Source organism: Cetorhinus maximus, chromosome 32 (genome assembly GCF_964194155.1).
Source record: "Cetorhinus maximus chromosome 32, sCetMax3.hap1.1, whole genome shotgun sequence".
NCBI classification, from domain to species: Eukaryota; Metazoa; Chordata; class Chondrichthyes; order Lamniformes; family Cetorhinidae; genus Cetorhinus; species Cetorhinus maximus.
The window spans coordinates 13805657-13822794 of NC_135910.1; the positions used below are offsets into that span (position 1 = coordinate 13805657).

A 17138-nucleotide genomic window follows, 5' to 3' on the forward strand; every position below is an offset into this window, starting at 1 on the left:
CTGGTTGGATGTATTGCAATAAACGAGTGTTGCAGACTGGCACATTCCAGGGTCCAGGACGACGTGCTGAGGGACGCACTAAAGCTTGGGGCAGCTGCCGCAAAGGCGCAATGGGGAAAGGTTGCTGTCGAAGACCTTCCTGATACAGTGCACCGAGGGGCCGGGAACTGTTGAGAGCCCCTCGGGCTGTACAGCTCACAATGAATGTCTGCATTGAATGCTAATTGTATTATAATTGTATTGAAGCACCTCAGAGTGCAACATGATGTATGTTGATAACTCCAATCCCATTGTCTGATTGTCTGTAATGACCGTATTGAAATGATTGTAATATTCATTGATGTATTGATGCACCTCGTGATCCATGTGTAAAAGTTGGATCTGATTGTACTTTTGTGATGGTGATTTTGAAATGTTTTGGAATGTTCTTCCAGGTATTTTATGAATAAAGTATATTTTTCAAAAAAAAAGTATTGCAATATCGCTATTGCAATAAACATTTAGTCTGATTCTCGCAGCTAACATTTAGTTTGGAACTTTTAACAAACTGCAGCAAGAGGAGTTCACAACTTATACGATCACTTCATGTCCTTCCCTCCAAGCAAGCGCCCCCTGCCCTGTCCCCGTCACCAGTATATAGCGAATAAATAGGTGTTGGAAGGAGGAGGAGAGGGGAGAGACATGAAAAGAACAAGGTCCCCCTGACTTTTCCCTGGAGACGAGTTATCAGTTCCTGGGGACTCCCAAGACGATTTAGCAACTGCTGCACAATTAGTTTGCAAACCTGCACAGACCCGGGGGGAGGAGCTCAGGAATAACTCTAAATTAATCAGAAGGTCAGACGTTCAGGGGCGTCTCTCTCTCTCTCACACACACAGGTGAAGGAAACCTGCAATGCAACAGGTTTTAGGTCATTCAGAACTGCAAGGGACGTAGAAGATGGGTAACAAGGCTTCAAGTGCTGATTTTGAGTGGGTTTACACAGAACAGCCGCACACCGACAGGAGGAAGCAAATCTTAGGTAAATAGAGTGACAGCAAAACTTTCTCCAAATTTTAATGTTTTTTGTCCTTAAAAGTTTCGTATAAGTTGTGAACTCCACTTGCTGCATTTTGTTAAAGTTCCAAACTAAATGTTAGCTGTGAGAATCAGACTAAATGTTTATTGCAATAGTTTATTACAAGAGTTAATCTGTTTTTCCCTCCCCCCCCCCAAAAAAAATGTTTTTACCTTTTCCTTCGGCGATACCTGAAGTTTGCGAGTAATCCCACTGTCATTTGGCCTAATTTAGAGTTTGCAGGAATTATGGAAACTATTTTTTTGGGGGGTAGGGGAGAGGTGGGGCTGCAAAATTAGAAAGTCAAATTCACTGAAGTCGTTCACCAGGATGTGGAGTTGAAATGCTGGTGCCACAAGTCTTAAAAATGAATATAAAAACAAAAAAACAAAACTGCGGATGCTGGAAATCCAAAACAAAAAAAACAGAAATACCTGGAAAAAACTTTTGAGGACTCGAAACCTCAACTTTGTTCCTCTCCGCCGATGCTGCCAGACCTGCTGAGTTTTTCCCCAGGTATTTCTGTCTTGGTCTTAAAAATGAACCCCGCCCTCGAAGTGTATGGGCCCCGTGGACAAAATGCTCCAGCAACTTTTAAATGGGTTTTGAGTGTTTTGTGGCCACTGAACTGACTACCTGATGAATGGAGGAACTTGCCAGGTAACCTCGGCAGAGAGTCGAGGCTGAATGTTTAATTTGGGTGGGGAGTCTCTCTTATTGGGACCATAGATAGGATACAATACAAGTGTTAAGAAAGTGATTAAATAGATGCTGGGTATAAAAAGTTTCCTTTTTATTAATTTGAAAGAGAAAGGCAAATCAGCTGTTTCACTCATTTCCCTGTTGAGAGGCTTTTCAGAATTTGGTGTCTTTTGGAATTTCCCTGCAAGTGTAGATTACAAACAGCAATAAGGAAGATCAGTTTCTCTGATTGTGTGTGTGTGTGTTTGGTTCACTAGTAGAACAGCCCTCTTCCAAAAAAAAAGTGCTGTGGGATCTTTATTGTGCACCTACACTGCTCTCCTCAAACTTGGACATTGCTGCCAGTGTCCTAACTGTCTGTCTCTCTCTCTACCAAATCCCACTCGCCCGACTCCCCCTGTGCCCACTGACCTACACTGGCTCCTGATTAAACAGTGCCTTGATTTTCAGCTAAGATAAAAGCAAAAAAACTGCAGATGCTGGAAATCCAAAACAAAAACAAAAATACCTGGAAAAACTCAGCAGGTCTGGCAGCATCTGCGGAGAGGAACACAGTTAACGTTTCGAGTCCACATCTGGCAGCATCTGTGGAGAGGAACACAGTTAACGTTTCGAGTCCGCATCTGGCAGCATCTGTGGAGAGGAGCACAGTTAATGTTTCCCGAAACGTTAACTGTGTTCCTCTCCACAGATGCTGCCAGACCTGCTGAGTTTTTCCAGGTAGTTTTGTTTTTGCCTTGTTTTCAAATCCTTGCTCTCGAATCTCTCCATGGCCTCGCCCCCGTCCCTATCTCCGTAACTTCCTCCAGCCTCTGAGATCTCTGCGCTCCTCCAATTCTGGCCTCCTGAGCATTCTCGATTTTAAAAAAAATATAATGAGTTCACTGTTGGCAGACGTGCCTTCAGCTGCCTGGGTCCCAAGCTCTGGAATACCCTCCCTCTCCTTTATTTTTCTTAAGACTCTCCTTAAAATCTACCTCTTCAGTCAAGCTTTCGATCATCTGACTGAATATTTCCTTGTGTCAGCGTGAAATTTAAAAACTTGTAAAGTATCTTGTGATGTCTTTTTCTTTGAAACATTAAAAGGCCCTACATAAATGCAAGTTAACTTGTTGAAGGTGTGGGAATGAGTTGCCCCTGCGTTGCTCTTTCCTCCATATTTGCCAAGAGTTTTCGGGTGGAATTACCCCCTTCCTGACTTGCCAATATAAAGAGACGTGTGCGCTTGATCAGAGAGGTAGATTTTGAGGAGAGCCTTAAAAAAAAGAGGAAAGGGAGGCAGAGAGAGGGTATTCCAGAGCTCGGGGGCCCAGGCAGCTGAACGAGCATGTGTGGATCACATTTGCAGTTTGCTATGGGTACAAATGATTCTTAAGGGGTTCAGTGAATTTCCACTGTTGGTAAAGCAACGTGCAAAACGCCTGCCACCATTACCACCCTCCTTTTCCGCCCCCCAATCATACTTGTCTACTTGACCAAAAGTTGGCTAAGATGTCAATTGCTGGCACTTTAACCCCACCACCAGAAAAAGACAGACTTGCATTTACATAGCGCTTGTCACAGCCTCAGGACAACCAATGAAGTACTTTTGAAGTGTAGTCGCCGTTGTAAGGTCGGAAACGCAGCAGCCAATTGGCGCACAGCAAGCTCCCACACACACACACACACACACACACGCCAACGCGACAATGGCCGAATCTGGAACGTGCTGCCTGATAGGGCGTTGAAAACGGATTCAAATTATGTTTTTTAAAAGGGGATTTAATAAATTCCTGAAAAGGAAGAACTTGCAGGATTATCGGGAAAGGGCGGGGCAGTGGAATTAATGGAATAGCTCTCAAAGAACTGGCATGGGCTCGATTTGGGTGGGTGGGTGGGGTGGGGGGTTGAATGGGCCTCCTCCTGTGCTGTATAATCTGTTTCTAGTGATGTTGGTTAAGGGTTAAATATGGGCCTTAGACACAGGGGAACTTCCCTGCTCTTTTGATAGAACCATGGGATCTTTTGTGTCCATCTCTGTCTAACATCTGAAAAGCGGCCCCTGCAACCAGTGGCTCCTCCGACTGGCAGCGGCGCTCCCTCCAACCGCTAGGGCACCCCCTCAGATCTCGCTGCTGCACTGGCAGACTTCGAGCTCCTAGTCTCTGGAGTGGGACTGAAACTCCTTCATGCCAGAGATTTTGTTTTATTTTTGTGGTTTATATTTGAGCTAGTTAAGTCAGCACATTTGTAAGTACATTCTTGTTGTAACCTAGTCAACAGTCACAATCAGCGTTACAGCAGGATGTCTGTACAAAGCTCTGTGGATAACACAATGGAAAACCAGCTGATGTCTGTAAGGGGAGTTGCCTGGTATGGTTTTTGTATCTGCGCTGATTAAATGGGGATGGGTGTGAAACTAACAATTGGGTATTTAGGAGGGGGAAAGTTGACCAAAGTTCCTGCTCTAGAGAGAGCTGTTGAGCAAGAAGAATAACTTGCATAGTGTGACTCACATGAACAATAATCAAACAAAATTCAACATTGAGACTCTAGATATTAGGGCAGGTGATCAAAAGGATAGTCAGAGAAAGGGACATCTTAAAGCGGGGGAGAGGAAGGGAGGGAATTTCGTTGTTTGGGGCATGGCCACCAATCAATCGCGGGGCCATGAAAATCGGGGATCACAGGAGTACGGAGATTTCAGTGGGGTTGAAGGGGTGGAGTCGGTTATAAAGACAGGGAGAAGGGGGGGGTGAGGCTGTGAGTGACGCAGAGGAACTGGGAGGGCCTGTGGCTCTGGTTTCCCCATGATTGACGGTGCCCATTATCTGGGGTCACGCGTAAAGATCGAGGGAGTTTCAGTGAGTGACTGCGCCCTGTAAGGCAGTGCCTTGTTTGCTGGGAGCAGCCAGAATGTGATTCATTCCAGTGGCCAGACCTGCGCACGCTTCCCAGAGAAGGGGGGTGGGGTGGAAAAATACCCTGTTGTTAGGATTCGGAATAGGTGCAAAAATGTTTCCTCCTATTTTATTTATCGAATCTAAGAAGTTAAAATGTGAAGGAGGCTCGGTTGTTCGTCTGGCTAGCACTGATGCCAGGTTTGACCCCTGAACTGTGCCAAATGACTCAACATCTGGTTTGTGTTATTGAGGTAGAGAAGGGTACAGTTCGTCAGGGTTCCTGCTGCAGATTGTTATATCGTTGCCTGGCTATGTGCTCTGGTCACGGTGCAGAATCAAAGCAGGCTTCTGAAGTTGGCCCAGCTATGACCTCGCCAACGCCTGACTGTTGTCACTGATAAATCCCTCCATGGCCTCCCCACCCCCACCTCAATATCTCTGCAAACTCCTCCAGCCCTACAACTTCCCAAGGTTTCTGTGATTTTCCCCCAATTCCAGCCTCTTATGTGACCCCCTCCCATCCACCGGGGGAGGGGAAGTGAAAGGGTTTGATAGAGAGAAACTATATTCTCTGGTTGGGGGGTGGGGGTGGGGTTTGAGTCCAGAGTGAGCCAAGGAAGGCTTGAAATTAGAGTCGGGCCATTCGGGGGTGATATCAGGGAGCACTTCTTCACACAATGGGGTAGTCGAATGCAGAACCCACGCCTCAATAAGCTTTTGAGGGTGGTTGCAGGGGATGGGGGTAATTGAAAATTTCCAAACTGATAAAGATTTTTGCTGGGTACTTAAGGGTTTGTGGAACCAAGGTGGGCAGATGGAGTTACGATCCAGATCAATTTGTGATCCAGTGAAATGGTGGTACAGGTCCGAGGGGCTGAATGGCCTCCTCCTGTTCCCAAGGAAGGGAAACTGCCATCTCTACCTATTCTGCTTCCGTTGTGACCCCCAACATAGCCTGTGAAGTGACCTCACGAGTCTTTCAAACTCGATGGTTTCCTTTAAGGAATATTCCGTTTTTCTCTCTCTCTCTGTTGTGTCTGTCCCATTGGGGCCACCTTCCACACTCGAGCTTCTAAAATGACTGGCTTTTTGCACAGCTCAGGAGTCTCCTTCACCAGGGTCTGCTGTGGCTCAATGGGTAGCACTCTTGCTTCTGAATCACAAGGGTTTTGGGTTCAAGTCCCACTCCAGGGCTCGAGCACAAAAACCAGGCTGTGACACTCCCAGCGCATTAAGCGTTGCACTGCTCGGAGGTGCTGTCTTACAGACCTGCCTGCTTTGGGCGGAGGTGAAAGATCCCACGATGCTTATTTTGAAGAAGAGCAGGAATTTATCCCTCGGTGTCCTGGCCAATATTCATCCCTCAATCAACATCACCCAAACAAAAAAAAAAAGCAGATTAGCTGGCCATTATCACGGTGCTGTTTGTGGGATCCTGCTGTGCACAAATAGGCTGCCTCGTTTCCTAAGTTACGGCAGGGACTACACTTAAACGCACTTCGTTGGCTGCAAAGTGCTTTGGAATGCCCTGAGATTGCGAAAGGCGCTATGTAAATGCAAGTCCTTTTAACATCAATGTTGGCTTGTGCCGGGGTGGAGTTGAGTGAGTCGGTGAAGGGGGCGAGGATCGAGGACCTCTTGGCGTTAAAGTTCGTCTTCCTCCAGATTCCTGAACGGTCAGGGTCATCTTCGCTTGACCAGTTTTCCTGGTTTCCATTCCACTTGTGGATCTCTTCCTTGGCTCTTCTCTCACTCTGTGTCTTGTTTCATTTCTCTTATCTCTTGTGCCCACCGGTTCTGCCCATGAACAGGGCTGGAGCGCGGGTCCTTGCCACCTTGGGAGGGCCTTCAAACCTTGCGCTTCTCTCTCTCTCTCTCTCTCTTTCTCTTCCCCGCCCCTAACCCCCCACAAAACGAACACCACAAAATGGCCCCACTTTCTCTCTCAACAGCTACACGTTGTGAAACTCGCGGGCAGTGGTCATCTGTGGCTTGCCCTCCGGCCCTCGCTCTGCAGGTGTTGGGCCTCCCGAATTCCCATCCCGCTGCTCTGCCGGCGCCGCATTCCCTCAGCTCCGGGCACCCCCACGTGAGAGACCTCGGCCCGTGTCACGGGATCGTCACCTGATGGTGCGGGGGGGGGGGGTGGAAGGAAGGGGAAGTGATTGGATGGTCAGCGAGCACGCGGGGGAGGGAAATGGTCGACAAGCTGCAAGCACGCGCGGGAGGGGGGGGTGAGCCGGAAAGAGCGACTCGCGGCTGTTGCCTTCTAGAAAATTCCAGAGGGTCAGGGAGGGAGGAGGGACTGAACTAAAACTGTATAGCTCCCCGCCCCATGGAACCTGGTTATGTTGCTCATGATAAAGTCATATTGTTATCGTTTTAAAGTTTCAGAATTCAGACTTCAGTCTTTTTTTGCCATGGCCGCCCCTTCACGCCAAAATCTTGCCATCCTAGGTGACCACCTAATTCACCTCGTGGCTGTGCCAGCCCTGCCCATGAACCATTTCTTGATTCCTTAGCGCTTCCGTTCCATGTCTGACTGACATTTTTGTTTTCCTTCCACCCCCCCCTCCACTCCTTCCCTTCGTACTGTCCAACAACAACAACTTGCATTCGTATAGCAGCTTTTCAAACACGGTAAAACGTTTGGTATTGCTGAGAAAAGAAGACACGTCGCCGAAGCTTTTCTCATAGGCTCGTAGACGTTTACAGCACAGGAGGAGGCCATTCGGCCCATCGTGTCCCTGCCGGTCCACAAAGATCCGACTGCACTAATCCCATATTCCAGCGCTTGGCCCATCGGCCTGGAGGCTATGGCAACGCAAGTGAATATCTAAATACTTCTTAAATGTTACGAGAGTTTCTGACTCAACCACCCTTTCAGGCAGCGAGTTCCAGACTCCCACCACCCTCTGGGTGAAAAAAATTGTCTTTAACTCCCCTCTTAGCCTTCTACCTCTTACCTTAAATCTATGCCCCCCTGGTTATTGACCCTTCTACTAATCGTCTTGCACTCATCAGGACACTTTGCAAGAATACCAAATGTAAAGAGAACAACAATTTATACTTCATGAGAAGAGAGTGCTGATTGGTTGGCAAGTGGACTCTGTGCTTCGCAGGAGTGTTTCCACCCCCCCACCCCCCCAAAACCCACCAACCAGCCAAAAGTGGAGATGTTAAGGATGAATGACCAAATGCCTAGCTGATTGGTTTTAAGGAGGGTCTTTAAAGGAGGGAAAGGCTTAAGGGCTTGGGGCCTAGATGACTGAAGGCACAGCCGTCAATGGTGAAGAGAAGGAAGTGGGACAATGGATTATAGATCAGAGTTTGAGTTTCCAGAAATGAGGAAGAGGGCGAGGCTACAGAGGAATTTACAATTGAGGCATTGGTTACTAGAGAGTAGAAGTAGGTCAGAGTCAGCAGTGTCCCTTGTTAGCTCAAGTTTGTCTGAAATATCAACGAACTTGAGTTTTCTTGACATTTGTGGCATGAATCTCCAGTGTTTTTATTCTTTTACAACGGGGGATGAGCAGTCGTTGTGACTTGGCCAGATCTGCTCATATCCCACCACCAAATAATTAGACCATGAAAGATCTCCACTGTTGATAAGAGGGGATATTGAGACTGCCGGAGGGGGGGTTGTGGGAGGCGTTAATCTGGAAGGAAAGTAAATTTGGCGATTAATTTATGAAAGAATTATCTCTCACTGAAGGGTGTGGACGCAGTGAATGGGCTGATTTGATCTCCCAGGCGTCGTCTCACCTGAAATGTCACAGAACAGGTAACCTGTTCCTTGCAGCAGTGAATAAGGTGTCTAAAGGTGAACCAGAGAATTTGAATCTGGGGCCAGAAAATAGCTCTCACACCAAGAGCCCCATCAAAACCCACGCTAAATTCACACCTTCTGCACTAGGGTTGGACATGAGGTTTTGTCACATGACCTCCTGCCCACTGCCCTTCCCCCCAGACGCCTGCCATTGGTCACCTGACATGTCTATCCTTGTAGACCCCACCTCCCAAACCCAGTTGGATGATTGAGCTCTTGGTTATCGATCTAACAGCCTTTAATCTAACCCCCATTTTTAAAAAAACAAATAACGAGAAAGTGTTAAAACATAATTTAAATGCCCCTTTGCCTTTCTTCCCCCTTTCCTGGGTTCTGCTCTGGACAGTGTCCAGGAGGTTAATTGATAAGAGACTCCCTGGCAATCCTGGAGGAGTTGGCAACCCTATGACTCCTACACCCATTGGGCTGACTCATTCTTCTCTGTTAGTGTGGCTCAGTGGGTAGTACTCCTGTCTCTGAGTCAGAAGGTTGTGGGTTCGAATCCCCCCTCTCGAGGCTTCAGCACATGTCAACACTCCCAAGTGCAGTACTGAGGGAGTGCAGTACTGTTGGAGGTACCATCTTTTGGATGAGAAGTCAAACTGAGGACCCGTCTGCCCCCTTGGGTGATGTTGAAGATTCCACGGCATTACGTCAAGGGAGAACAATACTACCCTGGCTAATATTTATCCCTCAACCAAGGCCTAAACGATGACCAGATAATCAGATGATTGTTTTGTGTGTGTCCATTTGCTGCCATGTTTCTTATACAGTGACTGCAGCTCAAAAATACTTCATTGGCAAGAAAGGGCTTTGGCGCATCTGCAGTTGTGAAAGGCGCTATATAAATGCAAGTCTTTCTTTCACGTTATTGGAACAGGAGACAGAGTTGGGATAAATGGGTCACTTTCAGGTTTTTTGCTGATGGGTAGGAAGGCTGTGAGGAGGATACAGAATGTGCAAAGGGATATTATTACATTGTGAGTGGGCAAAAATCTGGAAGGTGGGGTATAATGCAAGGTTATCCGTTTTGGTAGGAAGACTAGAGAACGAAATAGTATTTAAAATGGAGAGTGAATGCAGAATGCTGGGGTACAGAGGGATTGTTGGAATTCTGTAGCCCAGAGAACAGGGAAGGCTGAGTTTTTGAGCGTGACCGAGACGGAGACAGACCAGGTTCTTGGGTTATCTTGGAACAGGCAGGAAAGTCGAGATCAGATCAGCCATGACCTTATTGAATGGCGGGGCAGGCTTGAGGGGCCGAGTGGCCTACTCCTCCTATTTCCTGTCTTACGCAGGTTTTACACCTTTCATTAAATGAAACAAAAACGTCGGAAATGCTCATTGGACCAGGCAGCACCTGCGGAGAGAGAACGAGTTAACATTTCAGGGCAGAGCCATAGGAGAGTTCGTAGAAGGTGGCCATTCCACCCATCGAGTCAGAACTGGCTCTCCCAAAGAGCAACCCAGTACCCCTCGCTCCCCACCCATTCTTTCTCCATATCCCTGTTTTTTTATTTCTCCTTCGAGTACTTATCCAATTCCCTTTGGAAGGCTAACATTAAATCTGTTTCCACCACTTTTATCAAGCTATGCATTCCAAATCCTAACCTCTCCTTGTGTAAGAGAGCTTTCCCTCATCTTAGCTCCAGGTTCATTTGTAAAAGAGTTTAAATCTGTGCTCTCTGGTATCAGGTCATTGACTTTCGTCAAGACGTAACGGACTTTAATAGTTTATTTACTTACAACGTGCACTTGCTTATAAATGTAAAACACTGCGGATGCGGAAATCTGAAATAACAACAAAATGCTGGAAATACTCAGCGGGTCGGGCAGCATCTGTGGAGAGAGAAACAGAGTTAACGTCTCAAGTCGAATCGATGACTCTTCAGAACAGAAGAGTCCTATCCGACTAAACGTTAAAACATTTTAATAATGTCAGATCATGAACTCTTGCTCCATTTTTACCCTTTTAAAAAATCTTATTTTTTTATTTGTGTTTATTTTTAAAACTTTTTTTTTACATATTATTTATTTACTTTTATATCTTTTTATTCTTTCCGCACCCCCCCAACCCCGCACAGGGCCATTTGAAACTTGTTTCTATGTGGCGCTTTCACAGAGTGACGACCCTTGTTCTGCTATTAACACATTCTGCTACCTCACTTTTATGCCACTATCATTACCTTCTTTAGTCTTTAACACTCCCTTTGCCTTGTGTCCATGACAGCTTTGTCAAATTCCTCCTAGCCCCGATCTTCTATCTTGTTCCACCTCTTAAACAGCACAAAATCCATCACATTTCTACTTCTCTTTAGCTCTGAAGAAGTGTCATGAAACTAACATTTTTTTTCCAATATATTATTGTGGTTTATTGTAAAGTAGGTTTATGGGGGTAAGTATGGTTGGGTCTTTGTGTGACATAATTACATTTGGAGTCAAGTTTGAAATCATCAAAAGAACCTAGGTAAAAACAAAAAACTACTGCGGATGCTGGAAATCCAAAACAAGAACAGAATTACCTGGAAAAACTCAGCAGGTCTGGCAGCATCGGCGGAGAAGAAAAGAGTCGAATCTTTTCTTCTCCGCCGATGCTGCCAGACCTGCTGAGTTTTTCCAGGTAAAAGAAGCTAGGTGCTTGACAAGCTAATGAGTAAACATGGATGCTGGGTTAGCGTGCATTTTTAGATAAATGAAGGGATATTTGGATTTCAAAGGAATCTTAGTCTGTTTACAAGTAGTCAGATAAGCAAGGCTAAGGAATGTGTTTATTTTTTTTCCCAAAGGTTATTGACGATATTGGCAACATGAAAGTTTTATATTATGAGGAAGGTACAGTTTCAAAGACATATGGAACAATAGAATTTACATATTTAAAAGAAAATATATAAAAGAGCATGAAATGCTATGTGTCAGAAGGCCATGTAAAATCTAACAGGAGTGTGTGAAATAGTCTTAATGAAGCCTCCAGCATTTGTGCATAAGTTGGCTATCTAACCAAACTGGAGTTGGGGAAAAGCCATTTGGAATTCCACTGTCCAGGGTATTGTGTTAACTTGCTGAGTTTGTTTTAAATCTAAAATTTATTTTGGACCGTTGTCTTAAAGGGAGTGTAATTGGGGGGCCAGGTTAGTTAGGAATTTGAGTTATTATAGTAGTAATTGTGGTGTTATGTATGTGCTTGAAATCTTTTATAGTTTGTTAATAAATATTTTAATTTAATTTTTAAAATCTCTAAAGGTCTTGGTGGACTTGTTACTTCTGAGTTCAGTGCACACATCTGGTAATAAATACAAATTGCCAAACTGTTGTGATAGCGTGACCAAGTTTCCCTTGTGGGACTTGGTCCGCCTGGCACAGACCATCGCCACGTCATAACAGAAGAGTCATACGGACTCAATGTTAACTCTGTTTCTCTCTCTCTCTCTACAGATGCTGCCAGACCTGCTGAGTATTTCCAGCACTTTGTGAAAGGTGCTAGACAAGATCAGTTCGTTTTTGTCATGACCGTAATAAGCTGCAAAACCAGCAGCGTTCCACTAGTGGAATCCCCATTGCTGCTTAGAAATGCCCCAGCAGCCATCCAAAAAGGTTTATCCTATCTTAATCCGACCTAAAGTATGTGCTAATCCAGGTACAAATATACCTGCAGGATAGCTCGGTGCTCTGTTTCATATATAACCTCAGTGTTACCAGGTTGACTGATCTCCTGGCATCTCAAAGGTTTGTGAAAGTTGGAGCACGGTTGGAGTTTAAGACTGAGTCTGAAAGATACGTTCTTGTTCGGTGAGGCTAAGGGAGCAAAGATGGGTAAATGGAGCTGGTGCAAGTAAAATATAATTGAGGTTGAATGGTGCAGAGGCCCAAGGGGCTAAATTGTCCAGAGATAGAAAGAACCTGCGTTTATATATTTTCCTTTCATGGGATGTGGGCGTCGCTGGCAAGACCAGCATTTGTTGCCCATCCCTAATTGCCCTTGAACTGAGTGGCTTGCTAGACCATTTCAGAGGGGCAGTTAAGAGTCGATCACTTTGCTGTGGGTCTGGAGTCACATGTAGGCCAGACCGGGTAAGGACGGCAGATTTCCTTCCCTATAGGGACGTCAGTGAACCAGATGGGGTTTTCATGACGATTGATAGTTTCATGGTCACCATTATTGAGACTGGCTTTCAATTCCAGATTTATCAACGGAATTTAAATTCCACCAGACACCATGGTGGGATTTGAACCCATGTCCCCCAGAGCATTAGCCTGGGCCTCTGGATTACGAGTCATAACATTACTATAGCACCTTTTCATGAGATGTGGACGTCATTGGCTAGGCCAGCATTTATTGCCCACCCCTAATTGCCCTTGAGAAGGTGGTGGTGAGCTGCCTTCTTGAACCGCTGCAGTCCATGTGGTGTAGGTACACCCACCGTGCGGTTAGGGAGCGAGTTCCAGGATTTTGACCCAGCGACAGTGAAGGAACGGCCGATATATTTCCAAGTCAGGATGGTGAGTGACTTGGAGGGGAACTTGCAGGTGGGGGCGTTCCCATGCCTCTGCTGCCCTTGTCCTTCAGTATGTCCGAAGGCACCAGCCAATGGAGAACCTTTTCAAGTCAATGTTGTGGCACAGGAAACCCAACAGTTAATTTATGAACAGCAAGCTCCCACAAACTACAATGAAATAACTGACCAGGTCATGGGAGTGGCATTAGTTGAGGGATAAATATTGGCCAGGATGTCAGGGGAACCTCACCTGCTCTAGTCCCCTGGGATCTATTATGCCAACCAAGCGAGTATGCAGATGGGGCCTTGGTTTTAACGTCCTCATGGGAAAGATCCTCTGACAATGCAGCACTCCCTCAGCACTGCACAGAGTGTCAGCCTGCCCCTACAAATCCTGAAGATCGGAATGAAGAAAATTGGCGGGTGAAAATGTGTCAGAAAACCAAGGTGACTATTTCTCACTCCTCTGGAGGAACACATGTTCGTGTAACTGGTACTGAAAGGCTTAAACTGCACCTTTTTTTTTTGTGCGTGTGGTTGAAAGCTTTAGGATCTGCCCTGGTCATGACTCATGCCGCATTTTCAGTGTAAAGGACTTTTGTTGCCTCTCTGGAATCCAGTTGTCAAACCTGTCCTGCAAGTCTGTTTGAACTGAGGGCAAGTCACACTTACATTAACCAGGAATGCAGTTTGTCGTGGCTTCTGATGTGTTAGCATTGCAACAAGATGGCTGAAATGGCGTCATGTTAGTAACCTGTTAACCCTCCCTTCTGATCACCTGATGGTTGACGTGAAATCCTCACCTCCCGTTTTCAAATCCCTCCATGGCCTCCTGCTGTCCCTAATCTGTGTAACCTCTTCCTGCCCCTTCAACTGGCATTGCTCCCATTCTGCCCCCTCTCTCACATCCCCGATTCCCATTGTCCCACCATGGGCGGCCGTGCCTTGGGCTGCCTGGGCCCCGAGCTCCGGAATTCCTACTCCCTAAATCTCTGCGCCCCCTCTCTCTCTCTCTCTCTCTCTTAAAGAGGCTCCTTTAAAACCTGTGCTGATAGCTGCTTTTGTGGCTTGGCATAAAATGCTTGTCTGACAAGGCACCTGTGAAGTGCCTCGGGCATTTTATAGTTTATGTAATAGCGATTTGTGTCCTCAGCAGTACAGAAGATTACGTAGGAGCTACAGCAGAGAAACAGGCCACTCGGCCCAACCAGTCTATGCTCCCCCTCGAGTGTCCTCCCATCTTCCCTCATCTCGACTGCAATTCCACTGGAATATATGGAAATGGAGATATAGGGGGGAGATGGTGGCGTAGCGGTAATGTTGCTGGACTAGTAATCCAGAGGCCCAGGCTAACGCTGTGCGGACATGGGTTCAAATCCCACCACGGCAGTTGGTGGAATTTAAACTCAATTAATAAAATCTGGGTTTGAAAGCTAGTCTCAGTAATAGCGACCACGAAATGCTCGTTGATTGTTGTTTTTTTAAAAAAAACCCATCTGGTTCACTGATGCCCCTTTAGGGAGGGAAATCTGCCGTCCTTACCCGGTCTGGCCTACATGTGACTCCAGATTCACAGCCTCTTAACTGCCTTCTGAAATGGCCTGGCAAGCCTCTCAGTTCAAGGGCAATTAGGGATGGGCAACAAATGCCAGTGCCACCTGCACCCCATGAAAGATGAATAAAAAGAAATAAAATTGACAATAATTGGAAAAAACTCAGCAGGTCTAAAGGCATCTGTGGAGAAAAAACAGAGTTAACGTTTCGAGTCCGTATGACTCTTCTTCAGAGAAGAACGGACTCGAAACATTAACTCTTGAGTTTTTCCAGCATTCGCAGTATATTTGATAATAATTGGTTCCTTTCTCCTTTTCACAGCTAAATACCCGGAGATCAAGTCCCTCATGACCCCCGATCCTCATTTAAAATGGATCGTAAGCGTGATGGTTCTCTTTCAGTTCGTGTCGTGCTACTTGGTGAAGGACTTATCCTGGAAGTGGCTGGTGTTCTGGGCCTACGTCCTGGGCGGCTGCGTCAACCACTCCCTGACTCTCGCCATCCACGACATCTCCCACAACGTGGCGTTTGGCAACAAGGCCGCCAAGTGGAACCGCTGGTTTGCCGTGTTTGCCAACCTGCCCATCGGGATGCCTTACTCCGCCTCTTTCAAGAAGTACCACATAGACCACCACCGGTACCTGGGGGGTGAAGGCCTGGACGTCGACGTGCCCACGGAGTTCGAGGGCCGCTTCTTCTGCACGCCCGCCCGCAAAATCGTCTGGCTTTTCCTGCAGCCGCTCTTCTATGTCCTGCGGCCCTTGTATGTCAACCCTAAGCCTATCACGCAAATGGAATTGGTCAACGCCGTGGTCCAGCTGGGTTACGACCTCTTTGTTTACTACGCATGGGGCCTGAAACCCGTGTTCTACATGTTGGCCAGCTCCATGCTGGGTATGGGCCTGCACCCATTCTCTGGACACTTCATCGCTGAACACTACATGTTCCTGAAGGGATACGAAACCTACTCCTATTATGGACCCCTCAACTGGTTAACCTTCAACGTGGGATATCACATGGAGCATCACGACTTCCCCAGTATCCCCGGCAGCAAGCTACCCCTGGTAACAGCAACTTTTCAAAGCGTGTTTTCCCTTCTCGGGCTTTGGTTAGTTTTGTTGAAAAAGAGACACGTCGAATCTTTTCATCTTGCACTCATCAGGACACTTCACAAGAATACCAATAAGGGGAGGAAAACAATCTATACTGTATGTGAAGAGAGTGCTGATTGATTGGCAAGTGGCCTCTACCAATCAATCAGCACTCTCTTCTCATACAGTATAAATTGTTGTTTTCCCCTTATTGGTATTCTTGCGACATGTCCTGATGAGTGCAAGATGAAAAGCATCTACATCTCTTTTTTTCAGCAATACAGAGCGTATTACCAAACCACTTTCATCAGTTGTTTCGCTGCCGATAGAGTTAGCGTTGCCATTTCAAAACAATAAGCTCAAGTTTAAAAATCTCAAGTCTTGGGTCTGAAGCTGATAGGAGATCGTTCGATGATTCAATATGGGGCCCGTTGGAGCCGGACAGACCTGACTTGAAATTTTGGTTTGTGCTGAATTGTCGGATCCTGGGCAGCGTGACACTCGAGGTGGTGGGGGGGTGCTCCAACAGACCTTGTCACCCCTAGGCCAGCTGGTGGGAGGGTCGGGTTTAAGTTTGGCAATCCATTGATGCCCGTTTGGCATTTTTTTGGGGTGAGGAAAGGGATCAGGCTTGCCTGCGATGTCAACCAGTCCGCCAACACTTGCCAACTAGAGTCACCCTGCAGAAAGGGCAGCTTTGGACAGGGTGGAGTTGAAGTCCTGCTGGGAATTGTGTGTGGGTGAAACCAGATGCCCGAGAGAGGACTGGAGTGGATAGATTGTACCAGCCAGGAATCCGATGTTGAGGGGTTTAGCTGGGGCAATGTTACCATGTCCAACAAGTGAAATAATTGAGAATTCCCCTATGTAACTCGCACTCTTTTTTTATGCTTTAGGTAAAGAAGATGGCACCTGAGTTTTACGACAATTTGCCTCAGCACAGCTCCTGGGTTCGAGTGCTCTGGGATTTTGTATTCTGTGACTCCCTCGGGCCATTTGCTCGGGTCAAACGAATGTGTAAACTGGCGAAAGAGCAGTGAACGCAAATTCCAGCCGATCGCTGGTCAATTCCCACACTCCTCCCCCACCCCCTTTAGTAAAACAGTAAATTGTTATTTATAATTATTTTCCATGGACTGACACCCGAAACCAAGCTCTGTCGCCATTGGTTGGTTTTCCTTCACAAGAGGATGCTTTTGTATTTCAGTTCTGTTCCAGGTGTCAACACCAGCATTTTAGTAAAAATGTAATTGTGGGTGGGTGTGGAAAATGATCATACTTGGTCCAGGTAAACGCCCAACAATAAATCTAGACTCTCCTTCCAAATTTGGAGTTTGGAGAAAGTACTTTGAGATGTGCAACGCTGGAAGGGATGTGCCTGTCACTGTGTAACACAGGAGTATTGTACTGGTGGGGACAGGGGTTGCTACTGGGAGTAACTAGATAGGATTAATTGAGGATCACAATGTACAGACAGTGGGCTGTTGCCATTCTGTACCTCGATCTTGCATAGACTTGTGTCCAGTGCAC

At 46.5% G+C, this 17138-nt stretch overlaps 1 protein-coding gene across 1 annotated transcript; it reads left to right on the top strand.

The window, feature by feature from the left end:
• The first annotated feature begins 861 nt into the window (after window positions 1-861).
• LOC144671323 (sphingolipid delta(4)-desaturase/C4-monooxygenase DES2-like) lies at window positions 862-17138 on the top strand. The gene is made up of 3 exons (XM_078533146.1): window positions 862-1021; window positions 14839-15581; window positions 16505-17138. Exons 1-3 carry the CDS (start codon window positions 940-942, stop codon window positions 16646-16648), a joined length of 969 nt encoding a protein of 322 aa, XP_078389272.1. The 5' UTR covers window positions 862-939; the 3' UTR covers window positions 16649-17138.